The sequence below is a fragment of the Muntiacus reevesi genome, chromosome 17, assembly GCF_963930625.1.
Source record: "Muntiacus reevesi chromosome 17, mMunRee1.1, whole genome shotgun sequence".
In the NCBI taxonomy this organism is placed as follows: domain Eukaryota; kingdom Metazoa; phylum Chordata; class Mammalia; order Artiodactyla; family Cervidae; genus Muntiacus; species Muntiacus reevesi.
The window spans coordinates 45,913,744-45,932,868 of record NC_089265.1 but is presented as its reverse complement, the minus strand read 5'-3'; the positions used below and the strand labels follow the sequence as shown (position 1 = coordinate 45,932,868).

Below are 19,125 nucleotides of genomic sequence, written 5' to 3'. Positions count from 1 at the left end.
TGAACTCTGACTCTCACACTGAATCCCTTGCCTAGCCCCTAGTCTCTAGACTGCTTTGTTAGTTATTTTTGTTCCATCAAATTGGACTTTGTCCACTCAGTCCCAGTAACAGCCCAAGATTATTTTTCGTGCTGATAATGTCACACCCAAATCCATGAAAAGTATTTATCCTTGAGATGTTGAAAAGTATTTACCCTTGAGAGGCAGTCAAAAATCCTTGTCCCTCTCGATATCTCTAGAATCTTTTTTTCGGAAGCAACGGGACAGTCACGATTTCATTACCGTGTATTCTATGCCAAGCGCCCCACTGTAGTCCTCACACTTATTATCTCATTTCACCTTACTGCCGCTGTTCATTGGTATGGTAAATTTATCGACAAAAAAACAGTAGGCTAGTGGGCTCATGTAATTGATCAAGATCACACAATAAATGACCGCTGAGGTTCAGACTATTTCAGACTCTAAGGCAGTGATTCTCAACACTGGCTGTACATTAGAATGGTCTGGGGAGCTTTAAAAATATCTACACTGATGTGGGTGGAGGTGGGTATGCTTCAAATCCACCAGTTATATCAGTGATTGTGACTGAATCTGGATGTAGTTTTTAATTTTTAAAAATTCTAATTATTCATGTTTTTATAATTATATTTGTTCATATAGACATTTTGAAACTTTTTAAAAATATGGCAAAGGATAAAAAAAATTATATAATGAAATTCAACTCCTGCCACAGCCTCTGTTTAAGCAATTTTTTCAATTAGTTAATGAAAAAAGTGAACTAAGAAATATGAGATATATTACAATTACAAAAAATTGATTCTAGCCTAAGGACACAATCCACAAGAGAACTACAAAGCGTATTGAATACAGGCAGTAAAGAACGCTCATCCAACAAACTCTAGTCTCTCACAAATGGTGTCCATCCACTTACCGTGTGTTGGGTATTCTACCTTTTATAATTCAAGCTACAACTTCTCAGGGACATGATGTGCTGCCAACATGGCTATCCATACATAGTGTAAGATCATTGCCTTTATTTCTAGTCAGTATATATATATATACTTACACTCCTGCATTCTAATTTATAGTGCTACTTCTTTTAAAAAGTGACCATGTAACATTAAAATTAATAGAGTTGTTAAAGAACTCTGAATTCCAAAAATTCCAAATTTAGGAGTTCTAAATAGGTGAAATGTGACCTATAACATACTTCTTTCCTTTTCAGGGTGAACTGCTATAGTGTGGTATCTGCCCAGTGCCCCTTTGGTGGATTCAAGATGTCTGGAAATGGTCGAGAACTGTAAGAATAACTTTCATTAAGATAAATATTTATCTTGATAAAAATGGTTATCACTCTGAAGGAATTATAATAATCCTTGAAAGTGAAAGAGTTAGTCACTCAATTGTGTCCCACTCTTTGTGACCCCATAGACTGTAGCCCGCCAGGTTCCTCTGTCCATGGAATTCTTCAGGCAAGAATGCTAGAGTGGGTTGCTATTTCCTTCTGCAGTGGTTCTTCCCAAAACAGGGATTGAACCCCAAGTCTCCTACATTGTGGGTGGATTCTTTCCCATCTGAGCCACCAGGAAGTTACTATTCAAATTAAAACCTGCTTCTGTGCTTTCCTGGAGATTTATACTGTCAAATAGTTTTTAAATGCTGGATTTACTCTCAAAAGTGCAAAAATGTGATGGCAGAGGGAAATATTATTTATTAAACTTTTTGTAAGGGATCATACTAAGCACTTACGTTGGTTCTTGAAATATCACCTACTTTTTGTTTGCTGGACACATGAATGTAATTTGGGAAACATTTCCAGAAAGGAGGTGGAAACCACCAATTGGTGATTGTAAAAAGTGCACAAATATCAGAATGCTTTAGCTATTTGAATATATCTCTTAAAAGAATAAATTAGGTGTCTTTATCTCAAAATACTTTTCAGTGTAGGAGGAATGATTCTCATTGTTAATATTTTTAGACATGTGACTCTAAACATTTAAATAACCTGAATGAGTTGTTTTCATTTCTAAAATTTAAACTGAAAGGAAAATTTATTCAAGGAAAACATGTTTTACAATCATGATGTAACAGAAAAGACAGGACTTGATCTAGGGCAGGAAACAAGTGTCAGATGTTAGGAAGTAGAGAAGAGGACATTTGTGAAGGAACATTCCAGGTGGCATATTGAGGGGTTAGTGAATTTGCCTGGCTGGTAGGGAATTATGGGGGAAGTATGATTTCAGAGTTAAATAGGATACAGACTAGGAAGGCTTGAATTCAAGAAAATCAGCTTACATTTATTAGTGGAGCAGTGAAAAGCCATGGATAGCTTTAGAATATTGTTGGGGATGTAGAGTAGCAAAAGATCAATTCATCAAAAGTGCACGACATAGCTGAGAAAGCATAATTGGAAACTAGTCAGCCTGCATTTGAACCCTGACTCCACCACTTGCTAATCTTGCCACACAGTTCAAGTTATCTAATTTCTGAGCCTGTTTTCTTCTACTTAAAAGGGGAATGTTAATATTCCTTTTAAGATGGTTTTGCGAGTTTAGAGAACATACTTACTATTCATTCCTTAGTACTCTGTCACAAAGTGGGGACTCGACAAATAGTTCATCCTCCCCAAGTTCTTTTTCCTTATAATAGCCATTATTGGGGAGTCCCTTGGGAGCACTAAGTACTTTGTACAAAGAACTATAGCGAAAGTTAGATTATTTTGAAGATTAGTTGATTGCTGACCAAGATATCCAATATAATTCCCTAGGAATGTTGAAAATAAAATAATCAGGAGGGATGAAATAATTAAAGCAGACTAGACATATAAATTTTGTTAGATTGTTAGATACAATTTAGTCAAACTATATGTTCAAGACATAAGGAAATCAAATAAGAGAAGGAGAATCGGCCATAAATTATTCCCTAAAAATGTGGGAATATGGGTATAGATAACTTCCTTATTAAAAAATATAAAGGAAAATGTTATACTGTAATTTTTACTTCAAAAATCCCAGCTGAGGATGATAGTGTTAATGTCTATCTGAAACCAAAGTTGGCAAATCTAATAAACAAGTCATTCACTGCAAGATGTTTAAAGAGCATTGCTGAAGCAATAATCTCAAATGACTCCCAAGAGTTCAGGTACAGTTTATCCTCAAAGATAGAAAGGTAGAATTGATCATCTGAATTATCATTGATCAACAGAGTCCTTCAAGAGCTAAAAATAATAGTATACAAACCCCACTGAGGTACTGATGCTGGGTGCCAAAGCTGAATTGGCACTCCCATCGTGATGTTAGCCCTGGAATGAGTTAAATGGCAGAAATCCCTCTCTGTGTGTAAATGGACTCATTTTTACTTAGATTAACATAGGTCACTTGAGAGTTTAGTAGCATGCCATTTCAAACTTAATTGACTCTTAACACCTCACAAGGTCTTTCTTTCTTCTTGTCCCTTTCAGAAATGGGGAGAAATAAAGCATCATAAACTGGTGGGCTAACATGAATAGTTTTTTCTTGATTATATTTGCCAAACCAGTTCAGCAAACATTTCCTCTGTGCCTACTTAATTAATTAGTGCCAAGCTAACTTCTGGATACAGGGTGAAAAACAGGCATAATATGTGACTGCATCTTATTACTCCAGAGTGCACCCTGGAATAGGAGCACGAGTATCATCTAAAAGTGTGTTGGAAATGCAAAGTCTCAGGCCTCTCTCCAGACCTGCTTAAATGGAATCAGTATTTGAATCAAGTGCCAGGTGACTGGTACATTGACAATTTTAGAAGCACAGAACCAATAACTCACAGACTAGCGATACAAAGAGAAATGTAAACAGGTATTTTGTGTTTTATCAAGACATAAGAATGTCTATACATCAGAATACTAAGAAGCAGGGTTTATTTCAGCTTAAGTAAGACAATTATCACACTTTGTACTCTCCTGAGAGTTTCAAGTGTCCATGTAACCCAAAATACAATGGAAAGTCTATTGGCAAAAATCATGGGTTAATATATCTTTGTGAGATAAAAATACTTACTAAAATATTATCCTTTAATGGGTTTCAGACAACTTGGGCTAAACCCTTTAATTACTTTGAAGAACATGCTCACTGAAGCTTTTAGAAGGTATTTTCAGAAGCTTAATGGTCCAAGAAAATAATCAGTATAAGAGGATTAGGTTACCAGGAGAAAAAGATGTCTTCTACATACCTGTCTACATCATCAAAGGGGAGGGGTAGAAAAGGATCAAGATCTTTTTCCTCTGTAAGTCTACATGTGCATGAGTGTTATGATTTTAAGAGTACTCTTATGTGCATGTAATTTAATCCTTTCATCAAAACAATATAGAGAGTAAGTTAACCTAATTTTTTTAGTTATCTCTTTAAGGAAGGGTAAATCAGTTTCTAAAACTGGTAGGAGGTCTCAATAAAACTGATAGCAAGATATCAGGGTTTTGATTGATTGACTCAAGTTTAATTACTGATCATTTGGGTTGAATTTAAGAGTTATACAGCAAATGACAGGGGGTTCATGAATCAAAAAATCCACAAAAAAGTCCCACATTTTAGCTCAATGAACCCTCTCCCCCTCTCAAAACAATCAACCCTACATTCAAATAAAAACCTGTAACAATAAGGTCAAACTTTTTGTTTTACTTTATTCTGGGGCGATTTTGCCTTTGCCAAGAATCAAAAGATATTACTACAACTACAGCTAGAAAATATTCTATTCTGTTTTAAGCTAAGCTCAGATGGTAAAGAATCTGCCTGCAATACAAGAGATCCAGGTTCGATCCCTGGGTGGGAAACATCCTCTGGAGAAGGGCATGGCAACCCACTCCAGAATTCTTGCCTGGGGAATCCCATGGACAGAGGAGCCTGGTGGGCCACAGTCCATGGGTTTGCAAAGAGTCGGACACGACTGAGCAACTACCACTGCTACCACTACTAGGGTAAGTTAGAATGAAAATAGAAGCCTGGTCATTTTTAGCTACTTCCTCATTTCTAGACCAATTGGAAATGATGAATACACTAAACAACTTGAATTTACAATTTTTCCATATTACCCAGGTGATTATATTTTGAATATAACTACATTTCCTCTAGTAATATACCTATCTTATATATTAGAACCTAAACTAGAAATTATAAAATTCCTCTTGGGCTTGTGTTTATGTGTGGTGAGCATTTTCATAGTCAAGTAGAAAAAAATGTCAAAAATGAACAGTTTCCTTAAAAGTCAACTAAGTGTATATGATAATTTAGAGCCTGAAAAAAAAATGTAAAAAGTTTTCCCAAAGGGGATTTATATAAGACCAGATATCTTATGGTAGGCTAGCTACCTCTTGAAATGCTTCTGTACACAGACCACAGAAAGTATTTTCCATTGTCCCTAGCCGGATAAGCAGGAACAAACTTGTACAAAGTCATTGACCACAGTGTATTTGTACAACTCTGCTAAATTCTGTGCATTTTTTTCTCCACTCTCTAGCGGAGAATATGGTTTCCATGAATACACAGAAGTCAAGACGGTCACAATCAAAATTTCTCAGAAGAACTCATAAACTATGAGAGTACAGAGAGGACTCCTCAATGGCTAAGCATATCTCCTTCAGTGGCTAATAAATCTTGGTGGTTTTAAATGCAAAATTGTTCTTTCCTTGATTCTTTAAACATAAGCTAATCATATTAGCATCAATACTACACATAGAAAACTTGACATGTACGTTACTCTAAAAGAATCATCAGCCTTCTGATATGACACCCAAGTCCTCCCTGAAATAAAGATGATGGACTTGGATGCAATTGCTCTAGCTCTGTAATAGTCATGTGCTTCTCTTTGTAGCTACTTGCCTAGGATAATCACTTTATAGAGGAGGGCAAGTTGTCATTTAGCATCTTTCTCTTGATGACCCCTTGAAGTACTTACCATACCTGTTAACTTCAGACTAGGTATGCTCTGTTCTCCATAGTGGTTCAGTCCTTGGAATTTGTTGAAATGTTTCCTAGAATGTCATGTCTGCTTGTCAAATGAAGAAATGCCTGAAATCCTTAGATGTAACCTAAACATACAGCTTAATAAAAACAACCTTGCATGATTCTTGTTCAGTGTGAATTTTTTAAGTAGAGTTTTGGCTATAAAGATTTACTCTCCCTGTCACTCAAAAGCAGTGTTAAATTGAGCATAAAGATGTATTTAAAAATAAAGTTTAATCTACTCATTCTCAAATAAGTAAAGAAACAAATTTTATTTTCTGAAAGAATTTTTGAAATCAATAGCAAACATTTGAGATAGGCGGCAAGCATTTACTGAATTCCTATAGAGTTCTGGGCACTAGGTTAGGTGTTGTAGAAAGTAGGTTAATAGTGGATGGTCCATTATCCAAAACGCTTTAATATGTAGAGAACAAAGATACTGTCTGAAAAAAAAAAAGATGGGGCATGTAATGTAAATGAGGATTAAAGACCATAAGATTATAGTAAGATGCCAAAGGGTAGTGGTGACCAATACTGATGAACTAGGGAATGGCATGAAGGAAATTTGACTGAATATGAATATTAATGATGAGAAAACTTGCAGTGAATAAAGAGGAAGAAGTCCTACAAAATAGTACCTCTGGACATATTCCATCAAAAAAATTCTATATAATATTTTCCCCTCTTGGAGTTGCTGATTGCACATTGGTATAGTCTAAGATCTGAGAGAAGTCCTACAACTTGTTTAGATTTGTTTAATACGTTTTTTTTCCCCAAATTTATTTAACCAAATGCTTTGCTTTCCCTTCACTCATTTAATATCAACGAACATTAGGAACCCCGTGTTGGAAGATGCTGTTCTATGCAACAAGGTAGTGCTGAGTGTTCTGATCAGAGATCTAGGGGTCACAGGGAAGCAGCAGGGAAAATATCATCTGTAAAACTAACTGGACCATATTTACGTATTTTTGCCCTCAAAGAGCCTCTTTTTATGCTCCCACATGGGAAGTGACTTAAGTCCAAATATAATGTTTTTTGTATATTTCTGGGTCGGGAAGATCCTCTGAAGAAGGGATAGGCTACCCACTCCAGTATTCTGGCCTAGAGAATTCCATAGACTATATAGTCCATAGGGTCACAAAAAGTTGGGCACGACTGAGCGACTTTCACTTTCACTTTCACTTTCATACATATTATAAAACTCTTAGTTCAGCAATTTAAAATTTAAGCCTAGTAATCTTAAGGATAACACCTTTTTTCCAGATTCAAATTTTATATAAATGGTTAAGCTTGTCATTTTACATTAACAGATTCCTCAGTGACACTGTTACTAGAACATTGTAATAGCTGCCATGGTCAAGTGCAACAATGTGTGAATGAATGAAATTTACTACCTTCTTAGATCTGAAATAATTTCATTTCTAATTGCAAGAGTTTCTATAATTTGTATGGGTCTGTAAGATTTGCAGTCTGTTTTACATAATTTGGGACATAATGACCATTTTGAAAATAGGAGGAATTAAAAGTCTAGGGAGAATTGAAAGATGTTAGGACACTGAGAAGGGAAAAAAGCCAAATACAGAGGAGGGTTGTATTTTCCAAAAACCAGACAGTGTCTACATTATGAAAAGATGTTTAAAGTCATACACAAATAAATTGATAGACAAGTTAATATTGTAATGGTGTTCCACCAGAACATTTTTAAATGTTGAACAAAGAGGGATGAACATAGAACATGACAAAAGCCAGAAGCAAGTTTTAAGTATTTGAAAATTAAATCTTCCTTGTATAAATAAGACATTACAGGATTAAACAAAAAAAAATCTGTTTAATATTGGCTCATTCTGACCCTGTAGACATTATTTGTGTTCCTTCTCCTCTGATTTCTAAAGCTATACTGGTAATAAATCTTAAAACATTGAAAAGTTAAAGGGTATCTTATTAACCCATGACTACAGGATGTACAAGAGGAATTTTATCATAAAGAATTCAGTTCTGCAGTCACAAATGTGACTTCATGGTGACTTCATGGCCTTCAATATCCACATGGCAGAAGTATTTTCATCTCTAGGAACACCAAAGTAACTCATAGGAGTGAGAGGTAACTGTTTAGGAAAAGTCAGTATCAGGGGTCAAGAATGGATTCTCAAATATCTGGTGTCTTTTCTTTTTTTCCTTTCATTTTTTAGGATGCATGTTTCTGGGTTTATTTTGAAATAGTCAGTGAGAAATGGAAAATATTTTTCTTATATTCTTGTGGCCAACTAAAAATATAGTTAACTCAAAATAAGAAATTTTAGTTATTTCTTCACATAATTCAGTGGGGAGTAAGGGACCCAAAGACACCTTTCCCTGGGCTCAGGTAATATTCTGAGTATATAATTTCACTTCTAGAAGTCCTCATGAGTCATCAAGTAAACTCTTACCTTTGGTGACTTTTACAGGGTATATCAAACAGCCAGATTATATTTTCACATGAAGCATTAAGTTCCCAATTACAATTTCATTGTTGATTCACCTTGGGGTTTTTCAGTGCTCTCTGGAGGTGTATTTGAGTATTCCCTTTTTTATAGTGAGAAAATATAGAGGAAGGAGAATTGGAGAGGACAGCTAAATTCCCTGGGTACCAAAATTCAGTGACTACCAGAAAGGCATGGAAGCTCACTCTTGTAACCTGATGAGACTGTAGGAGTCTGGAAGATATCAAGACACAAATGAAGGAGAAATAGCTCAGTTATCCCTTTGACATTCTGTGAGAGGGGTGAGGGGAGAGATGGCATCTCTCTCTGAAGGCAAGGCCACAAAATTTCCAGGGGAGTTTGAGGTTTATCTAGACCATATCTTTAAATCATTCTTTAGATTCTAGGTGGTTGTTTTATTCTAAGAGAAACAGTCACATCCATTTAGTTAATTTAAGATCCATAATTTAATGATCCATAATTTAGGATTATGCATTTTCATCTATTAACATCTATAAACACTTAGGATAATTTTAAAATCCCTAGAAAGTCAACTTTATTGCCTAGTAGAATATCTATGCCAAGGGTATTGCAATGTTTTTTGCACAATTACTTCAGTGTAATAATGCTAACTAGTTTCACAAACATTTAACTTAGTTTTCTTTCATTTTGTTTAGTTTAGTTGTATTTTAATAAACATCTCTGAATTTTATGGAAGTGTTTATGGGAGGCTCACAAGGCATGATTCTGAAGTGATTTCACCAGAGTTTCATGATTTTAGATTTTTTTTTATTTTTCTCAAGTCACTTAAAGATTCATCAGACCTTGAGAAATATAACAAATATAAAAATGCAAATCTGATTAACCTGCTAAATAATTTTTAACTTTGTCATTTTAAAATAATTTAAACTTTTGGAGGAACTGCTATAGCAACACATAGAATTCATATATCTTTTACTCACTAATTTTTAATATTTTTCATTGACTTTTTCATTCTCTTTCTCTATATAGATTTTTTTTTTTTGTCTTGAGACAAACTTTTAAGAATAACTCTTAAGCATCATGTCCCTTTACCCAAAATACTTCAGTACCTTTTCCTAGAAATAATGAAATCTTAGCCACAGTATAATTATCTAATTCAGGAAATCTAACATTGACAAGGTACTCGTATCTAATATACAAACCACATACAATTTTCTCTAATTGTCCCACTAAGGTCCTTTATGATATCCCCCACCTCAATCCAAAGGTTAATTGAGGACCATGCATTGCAGTTACTTAACCATAGCTTCCTCTTACCTTACTGCTCCTTGATAATGGCTCTATACCTCGTACACACATCGAATATTCTGTCAAGTAGTGTTGTTGGCCTGGAGAGAACCCTACAGGACAAATAAAACTCACAGTTACTGAGTTAACAAGAATCAGAGAAAAGCAGGTTTAATAGTTTTAAGGAATAATATTTCATTTCAAGATTTGATTATGAATTACCATCCTCCATGGTAAACTGACAAGGATATTTATAAATTGGAAAATATACCTTCTCTCTTGGGCACTTTTAAAGAAAAGTTTTATGCTCTCTTGAGGAAATTAGTGACTGTCCCTTATTTGTACTACTGAAATATTGCCCTTTCTCATTCTATTTCCTAGCTTACTTACTTGAATATTTTCCCTTAATAACAGATTGCTTGTATTCTGATGACATCTGAGGAGGTAGCTTAATTTGAACTAGTTACAAATCTCTAACCACATAGAAACATGCTAAATGACTTTCCTATCAAAGCGCAATGAGGACATAAAGATGCTGACCTTTGGAGTCAAAGAAATTCTAAATTCTGTTTCCACTGCTCACTAGTGGTATTAACCTATGCTAATTACTAAACTTTTCTCATTTAGCAATCATTCAACAGATAATGGGGGCTATTGATATTTGGGGGGAATTATAATGTTCCACATAAGCACATGGTCCTTGGAGCCCAGCAATATGGTTTCAAATCCTTGTTCAGCACTCACTGGCCTTGGGATTTGGGACAAGACACTCAACCTCTCTAAATTCAAGTTTCTTTATCTATAAGAAGAAATCAATAATGGTACTTAACCTAGTTGCATTATTCTATTAAATGAAATAATGTTTGTAAAATGTTTTGCAGGGTTCCTAGGATGTAACAACTGCCCAACCCATTATTAACTTACTAATATCTTAATAGTAACAGTATCAACAAAAATAATAAAGTATATTTAGACATCAAACAAAGTATCTTTCTTTTGACCTTGACTGTATCTTCTCTGCACTCCTTTTCTCAGTCTTCCAGGGGCCTGCTTCTAAAGTAATTTCAGTCAGAACCCCATAATTGTGATTTGCTCATCCTTTCCATCTTAAAAAAATAATTTCCTTCAAATAGAAGTTAAAATTTACTATCAAAGACAGAACAGGATGGAGAGGAATGTGAACAAAACTTGGCTTAGAGCTGAGTTTGGAAATTTGAATACATTTAATCCCAAAGTGGGGTTAGTTCTAATTAAATGAACTCAACTGCCTTTCAGCCCTGAGTTACCAGTCATCATGATTAATAGTCAGGGACAGCAGGACTAAGCAGACAACAAACAGAAGAGACTGGTTTCAAACGCCGCCCAGGAGCCCACAATGACATTGGTTACCCGTTGATTGAGTCAGAGCCCCAGCCAGTATGAATTCAATGAGAAGGATTAGGGGACTTAAAAGCACATAGCTTAACATTTGTGTTCAGTGTTCAGTCATCCCAAATTCAAGTAACCACAGACTGTCAGAACTAGAAAAAAACCTAGTGTTCTAGCCCAATAACTTCACAGAGGCATGGAGAAATCGAGACCCTTGAACAGTCACTAAATAACCATTGGGAGAGTCTGGCTAACGCCCTCTTGTATTCTAACTCCTAGTTCTATGCTACTGCCTGGGTCCCACGTGGCACTGTAGATGTTTAATTGATACTTGATTAAATATGTAACATCCATCATTTAATTTTTTTTAATATAGCCCTTGTGTCTAGAAAAACATGAAGCTATGTAATACCCATTGTTACATTTTGTTTGTATATATTTTGTTTTCTGGAATATATTCCTTCTGTCTATAAAAGGAACAACTCTAAATGATAGTTTTTTAATAAGTCTTCACATAAGGCAAATTAGTTTCAATCACTTACCTGCAAAGCAAAGTTCCTTGATATAGTTTCAAAAACAAAAATCTGTTACATTTATGGATTTAACAGTAATTGGACATCTACTGTGTACAAAATAACTAAGGAATGCAAAAGAAATACCAGGTATTCAGTTCTTGTTCTGTGAAAACACAATTCTAGTGATTTACAAAGGTTATTTGCATCACATAAAAATGAAAGCTCCCTGTATGACAAAACCCACTGAAATGTTGTAAAGTGATTGGCCTCCAACTAATAAAATAATATTAAAAAAAAAAAAAAAAGAAAAATAAAAGGGGTCAGAGCACACTACCATGCCGTGGCTGACAAAGAGGAAAAAAAAAAAAAAAAAAAAAATGAAAGCTCCTGCTCTCTTAATGCTTACATCTAATAGAAAAAATGAGAAATGTATACAAAATCATAGAAATAAAAGACAGAATGTACAAAATATATCACGATTGATACAGGAAAAAAAAAAAATCTGCAGTTGTTTAGAGGGAGGAAAACGGTTTCTCCATGGTTTTGTGGTATAGGCAGAAACTGGCCCAGCCTGATATGGAGGAGGATCTGAACAAGATGAAGCAGGAAAAGTGTTCTGGCATACAAACAAAAGTAAAATGGAAAAGTTCAAGTTTTATAGGGTGAACAGTGAAGGTTCTGCTTGTTTGGGAGATAAAGCTGGACAGGCAGTTTGGGGCAAGATCATGGAAACCTTGAATTCCAACTTGTCATAAAATGTAACAGACAAAGCAAAATTTTAAAGTGAATGGTAAATTCATTAAGATTTTTGCCAATTAAATTTTTAAATAATTGTAGATTCACATTTAGTTGTAAGAAATAGTAGAAAGAGATCACACCTTTTCCCCAATAGGAAGATGTTGCAAAATTATAATACAATATCACAACCAAAACATTGATGCCATTACAGCCCAAGATAAGGAATATTTTCACCACCTTGTGGATCCCTTGTTTTTCTATTTTCATACATGTCTCTCCTACCTCACCTCTCCTTTATCCCTTAAAATCTGTCCTCCATTTCTATAGTTGGCCATTTCAAGAATCATAAAGTATGGTAACCTTTTGGAATTGCTTTTTATTTCAGCCAGAATAATTCTCTGGATATTCATCGAAGTTATTGTCTGCATTGAACAATACTCATGTTAAATATATGACTGAATTTTACCATTTCTAATGGGAATCATCTTGACAGGTTTTAAGATAGCATGTCTCTAAGGAGAATTTTATTTTACTTTTTCATAATGACTTCTGAGTAGAGTTGAAGTGCCTTATTGTGCCCCAGCCAAGTGTGAGTATAGAATGACAGTGAAAAGGCAGGAAAACAGGAGGAGGATCTGTTGGCAGAAACACAGAATGTTTCATTTTTATGCTTCTAGAGATGTAATTGAATCTCCTCTGAAGTTCTGAGTTAGATTTGAGAAAGTAGAAGGGACAAGTTAGAAATGAAACAAAGCCTTGAAGGATATAGAGCAGGGACCCAAAAAATGAGAGCATGTGCCTCAGGTTCTTAGGCAAGCACAGCGGTGAGGAGATTGTCACCCCTATGTGTCTTCTTCATCTAGCTCTATTCATATAGAGTCCTCCCCAGAAAGCCTGAGGTAGAAAGCATGGGGCTTCTTCCTCAGAAGTCCGAATATACTGGTCCTAACAATGGTCTAAAGGACTGGTCCACTCCAGCTGCTCCCCCACCAGAAGAAGGTAGGTTGTCCCCATTTGTGCCTGTCTCCTTCTCCCCACAGCTGCTTAATTAGATTAAGACAACCAGAGCACTCAATAGCACTCCAGACCCACCAGCAGAGTGAAAAGAGCAGCTGCCATGGGACACCATAGGACAACACAGAACACAACAGAACACCACACCACAGGACACAACAGAGAGCGACAGAACACTACCGAGTACAGCACAGCACAGGATACCACACAATACCACGTCACCACAGACACCACAGGACACACACAATACCACGTCACCACAGACACCACAGGACACACACAATAGCAAGTCACCACACACACCACAGGACACACACAATACCACGTTACCAGACACCACAGGACACACACAATACCACGTCACCACAGACACCACAGGACACACACAATACCACGTCACCACAGACACCACAGGACACACACAATACCACGTCACCACAGACACCACAGGACACACACAATACCACGTCACCACAGACACCACAGGACACACACAATACCACGTCACCACAGACACCACAGGACACACACAATAGCAAGTCACCACACACACCACAGGACACACACAATACCACGTTACCAGACACCACAGGACACACACAATACCACGTCACCACAGACACCACAGGACACACACAATACCACGTCACCACAGACACCACAGGACACACACAATACCACGTCACCACAGACACCACAGGACACACACAATACCACGTCACCACAGACACCACAGGACACACACAATACCACGTCACCACAGACACCACAGGACACACACAATAGCAAGTCACCACACACACCACAGGACACACACAATACCACGTTACCAGACACCACAGGACACACACAATACCACGTCACCACAGACACCACAGGACACACACAATACCACGTCACCACAGACACCACAGGACACTGCACAATAGCAAGTCACCACACACACCACAGGACACACACAATACCACGTTACCAGACACCACAGGACACACACAATACCACGTCACCACAGACACCACAGGACACACACAATACCAAGTCGTCACAGACACCACAGGACACTGCACAATACCACGTCACCACAGACACCACAGGACACTGCACAATGCCACGTTACCAGACACCACAGGAGACCGCACAATACCACATTACCACAGATACCACAGGACACTGCACAATACCAAGTCACCACAGACACCACAGGACACACACAATACCACGTCACCACAGACACCACAGGACACACACAATACCACGTCACCACAGACACCACAGGACACCACAGAGCACCACAGAATACCACAGAGCATCACAGGACACTATAGACACCTGAGAACACTACATAGTACCACAGGTAGCACAGAACACCACAGACATCACAGTACATCACAGAACACCACCGATACCCACAGAATACCACACAATACCACAGGCACCAGGGAATACCACAGTACACCACAGAGCACCAGTGAACATCACGGAATACCACAGGATACATCACCCATCACAGAACACTTCGTTCACTCCAGTCAGGATACTAAGTGCCATCAGAAAATTATCTCATTTTTCTCCTCTCAATAGTCCATTGAGACCAGTAGTACCGTCCTTATTTTGTAGTTGAGGAAAATAAAACTCAGAAAATTTAACTATTTTGACAGAGTTACACATTTAGTAAATACTAGTATGAAGATTCCGGAGAAGGCAATGGCAACCCACTCCAGTACTCTTGCCTGGAAAAATCCCATGGACGGAGGAGCCTGGTGGGCTGCAGTCCATGGGGTCACTAAGAGTCGGACACCACTGAGCGACTTCACTTTCCCTTTTCACTTTCACACACTGGAGAAGGAAACAGCAACCCACTCCAGTGTTCTTGCCTGAAGAATCCCAGGGACAGGGGAGCCTGGTGGGCTGCCGGCTATGGGATCACACAGAGTCGGACACGACTGAAGCGACTTAGCAGCAGCAGCAGCAGCATGAAGATTCAAAGACAGGCAGTCTAACAACTTAATCTCCCTCATTCTGAACCAATAAACCTTAATAACTAGGCATCAGGTCTAAGTCAAGCAATCGCAATTTACAGAATATTATTAGCGTAATAGAGAAGTTGTCATCTCTCTCATTCATTAGCTCTTCCAGCCAAAAATTTACCCAGATATTTGCTTGTCCAGTGATGGTCAATGCAGTGGTCTAGTGTTCAAGGTCTCGTAGGCCAAGTGAAGTGATTAGGGTATGTCTATGGCATTTCAGGACTTTAAAGTTACTCTTAGCTGATTTTTAAGGACAAAAGAATTTTATTAGGGCTCATTGACTCCAACAAGGATTTGACAGTTTTTAAGCCAATCAAGTCTCAAGGGAAAAGGATGGAAGAGGAATCTTTAGACTTAAATTTTTTAATAATTAAATTATGGCTAAGGGAAAAATCAATGGAAGATCCGGAGAAATAGGGAATGGAAAGCTCGATGAGATTGCAGGCACAGGCCCTGAAAAGGGAGGAAAAAATATTTTATTATAATGTTAACTTTGGTGATTGTTTGAGACTTAAGTGTGTAGTTACCTCAATCCGGAAGTCTTCCCTCACAAACTTTTTCTCAACCATTCTATCTAGTTAGCTGGCTTTCCCATCTGTCCTATTGTTAGTCAGTGAATCTTTCACCTAGAATGCATTGTTCTCAACTGTAACCCTCTGTTGACTGGCTTACATTACATCCTGGACTGAGAGATGACAGCCTGAGATTTGACACTGTGCTTTTACTTTACATTCCTCCATGCAGCACGGTGTTTAGCACTTATTAGGCATTCAAATCAAAGCTATAGAATGAATTTGCCCTCTGACACCTTGGTCTTTTGCAAACTCTGGTTACACCTCAAAAAATGGGTTTTACATGTAAAACATATAAGTTGGATTTGTCACAACTGGACTTTGCCATTTGCTCTCTCCTGTCTTAAATCTGGGGATAAAGGAAAGATATGGACACCAGTGGTCAGAGGATGGAGGCCAAGAGAACCAGAGCTGCTACACTGCATAGCCTGCAGGTGGAGAAGAATCACCGAAGCGGATCAGAAATACACCCTCATTGCCCCAGGCAGGCGGGCCAGTTCTTATAGGAAATACCTTAGAGATTTGCACAAGAAAGCTGATTTCAGCATTATGCAGACTTGCTTTGAAGAGTCAGCTACTAACTCTGATGTGAATAATTGTACTGTTTTGGGTAGAATAACCATTCTGCTACTGCTGCTTAGTCACTCAGTCATGTCCAACTCTTTGCGACCCCATAGACTGTAGCCCACCAGGCTCCTCTGTCCATGGGGGTTCTCCAGGCAAGCATACTGGAGTGGGTTGCCATGCCCCCCTCCAGGGGATCTTCCCAACCCAGGTAATGAACCCAGTTCTCCCACACTGCAAGAGGACTCTTTACCATCTAAGCCATGAGGGAAGTCCAATAACCATCTATAGATTTTATTTTCTTGATGTCATGAGTGAAATGGGGACATAACACTAAAAACTCAGGGGATTGTGTGAATGAATCCATGTAAGTAACGAACAGCCCATAGTCCATGATTCACAAGAGTTAGCAATGAAATCATTAGCAGTGCAATCCTTCATGACAGCTAGCATTTCTGCTGCATATGGCACATTATTGTATTTGATTCTTGTAACATGTCATGAGGTGAGCTGAGAAGGACTTGTCATTCCACTGGATATATAAGAAATCTTAACTTTTAAGAGATTTACTGACTTGTTCAAGTTCAGACAGGGAAGGTACAATGGTGCAAAGATTATGCTGAAATCTGATTTTATTGCTCCAGGGTCCTAGAAAGCATTTTCATATCTATAATTGTTCTTTATCTCACTGCGCTTTTAACATCTGAGGCTGCAAAAAGAGTAGCAATGGCAAAGAACAGTAGTTCACTGTTGGGGAAATGGTGGGAAGGAGGAAGGAAGGAAGGTGATGTTTATGCACAGAGGCACAGGAACATCCCTCCTTCATACAGCCCAGGAATGTCAAAAGAGAGCTTCCTGAAGTTAGCTCTGCATGGGGAAGGGGTGGAGATAAGGGCCGCAGGGCTCAGAACACTGGAATGACAATCCCACAAAGGGAGGCTTATATTCCCTTTGGAAGGCTGGGACCTCTTAATTTTTCTTTATTCTCTTAGTGTTTCTACTATTAAACAGAGCAAATGGCAGGGTAGGTGGGGACAGTGTAAGAATGGAAGGAGCCGTCTGTCTTGAGAGTACCATCTCTCCATCCCAGAGTGCTTTCTCAGGGGTCTGAGAATCTGATTGTAAATCCCTTCATATCTAAAAGAGGGACAGAAGCTTCAAAACAAAGTCTAAATGGTGATGGAAGTAGGACACTATGGAAATTTCTGGATCTTCCATCTAAAAAAAACATTGGAAGCAAAACGGTCACTCTTAAAGAGCCAAAATATCTCTTCCAAATAGGATTTACAGCATCCAGCATTCTGAAAGGTAAAATCTCAAACCTGGCAAATCCCGGGCCAGTTCATTTCACTGAAACTGAGAGGTCTGTCCTAGTCTCTCTCAGGCAGAAAGAGCTGTGGTAGATGAAAACGTTACCCTACAACCTGCCCTTGGATAATTGCATGTTCCGAGCAACATCAAAGAAAAAGGCAGTCTCGACTTTATTGGCATGAAGGGTTATTAGGTTGTCAGAATCCTGTGATCTCAAACTGCAAGAATAGGCAGAAAATGACTATGCAGAGGATATTAAAGGATTGCAGGATATTCTCTCCATTGTTGCTTTATCATTCTTTTTCCAATCATTTTAAGTCACATTCTGGAGGGGGTAAACTGAGTAGGATTTTCCCATTATGCAGGCGATGCAATTTAAAGAAAGAGAGTGGTTTTGCCAGGCTTATAAAAGTCGCATCTGATCTTCTGCTGGTTTATAAGATGCTTTAGAAGCAAAAAAAAAAAAAAAAAAAAAATGTAGACAGCTAGGACATGATTATACCCAGCAGGTAAAAGGGAAGCAATGAAATCGCTTCTGGAAGTTATCCACATTTCAATTAACTTTCCAGTACTTTTTTTGGGGTTGTGACAGATTGTTTGTCAGAGATTTGAGAAAGAAATTAAAATAAAATGACTACAAAGTCAAATTCCTCTCTCTAGAAACAAGCTTTTTCTACACCTCCATAGATGGGGTTAAAAGTGGAAAAGGATTGGGACTTTCCTGGTGGTCCTGCTGTTAGGACTTTGTACTTTCACTGCAGGGGGCATGGGTTCCATCCCTGGTCAGAGACTTAGATACATGATTGGGAACTAAAATTCTGCATGTGGCAAGGCATGGCCAGAAGAAAAGGACAGTGGAAAAGGATCTAGCCCCACCCATCATGATGTAGCTGAAGCTGTTGAGGCTCAGAGAGGTTAAGTGGGCGGCTGCTATCACACACAGCTAGTTAGTGGCAGTATCATAACTAAAATCCAGGACTGCTAATTTGTATACTGGGACATTTCCCAGTATCATTCTACCTGTTATATTTCCAAACATATAACTGACTTGAGAGTTTCTGATCACATATTGGTCATTGCTTTGTTTCGCCAGCTTAGCATGTGTTTGAGGCTCTAGTGTTTCCCAAACTGGTTTGGGAAAAATGGGAATCCATGTACTTCCTCTAACTTTAGGGATGGGCATTAATCCAAGCCTGGTGACAGTTCTTATCTTGCTTTACTTGGGGATTAGTGTCCATCTTCTCAGCTAAGCCAATCAACACAGTCTGAGACAACTGCTAGAACCACAAAGACTGATCACTAAGACCTCTAAG

General features: G+C 38.0%; 1 protein-coding gene across 1 annotated transcript in view; it reads left to right on the top strand.

Moving 5' to 3' along the window:
* ALDH1A1 (aldehyde dehydrogenase 1 family member A1) overlaps positions 1-6,114 on the top strand; it is a 50,261-nt gene extending 44,147 nt beyond the window's left edge. Inside the window, exons 12-13 of the mRNA XM_065908211.1 lie at positions 1,226-1,300; positions 5,491-6,114. Coding sequence (XP_065764283.1) covers positions 1,226-1,300; positions 5,491-5,563 — 148 coding nt within the window. The 3' untranslated portion in view covers positions 5,564-6,114. The remainder of the gene's footprint in view (positions 1-1,225; positions 1,301-5,490) is intronic.
* Positions 6,115-19,125: the final 13,011 nt, after the last annotated feature.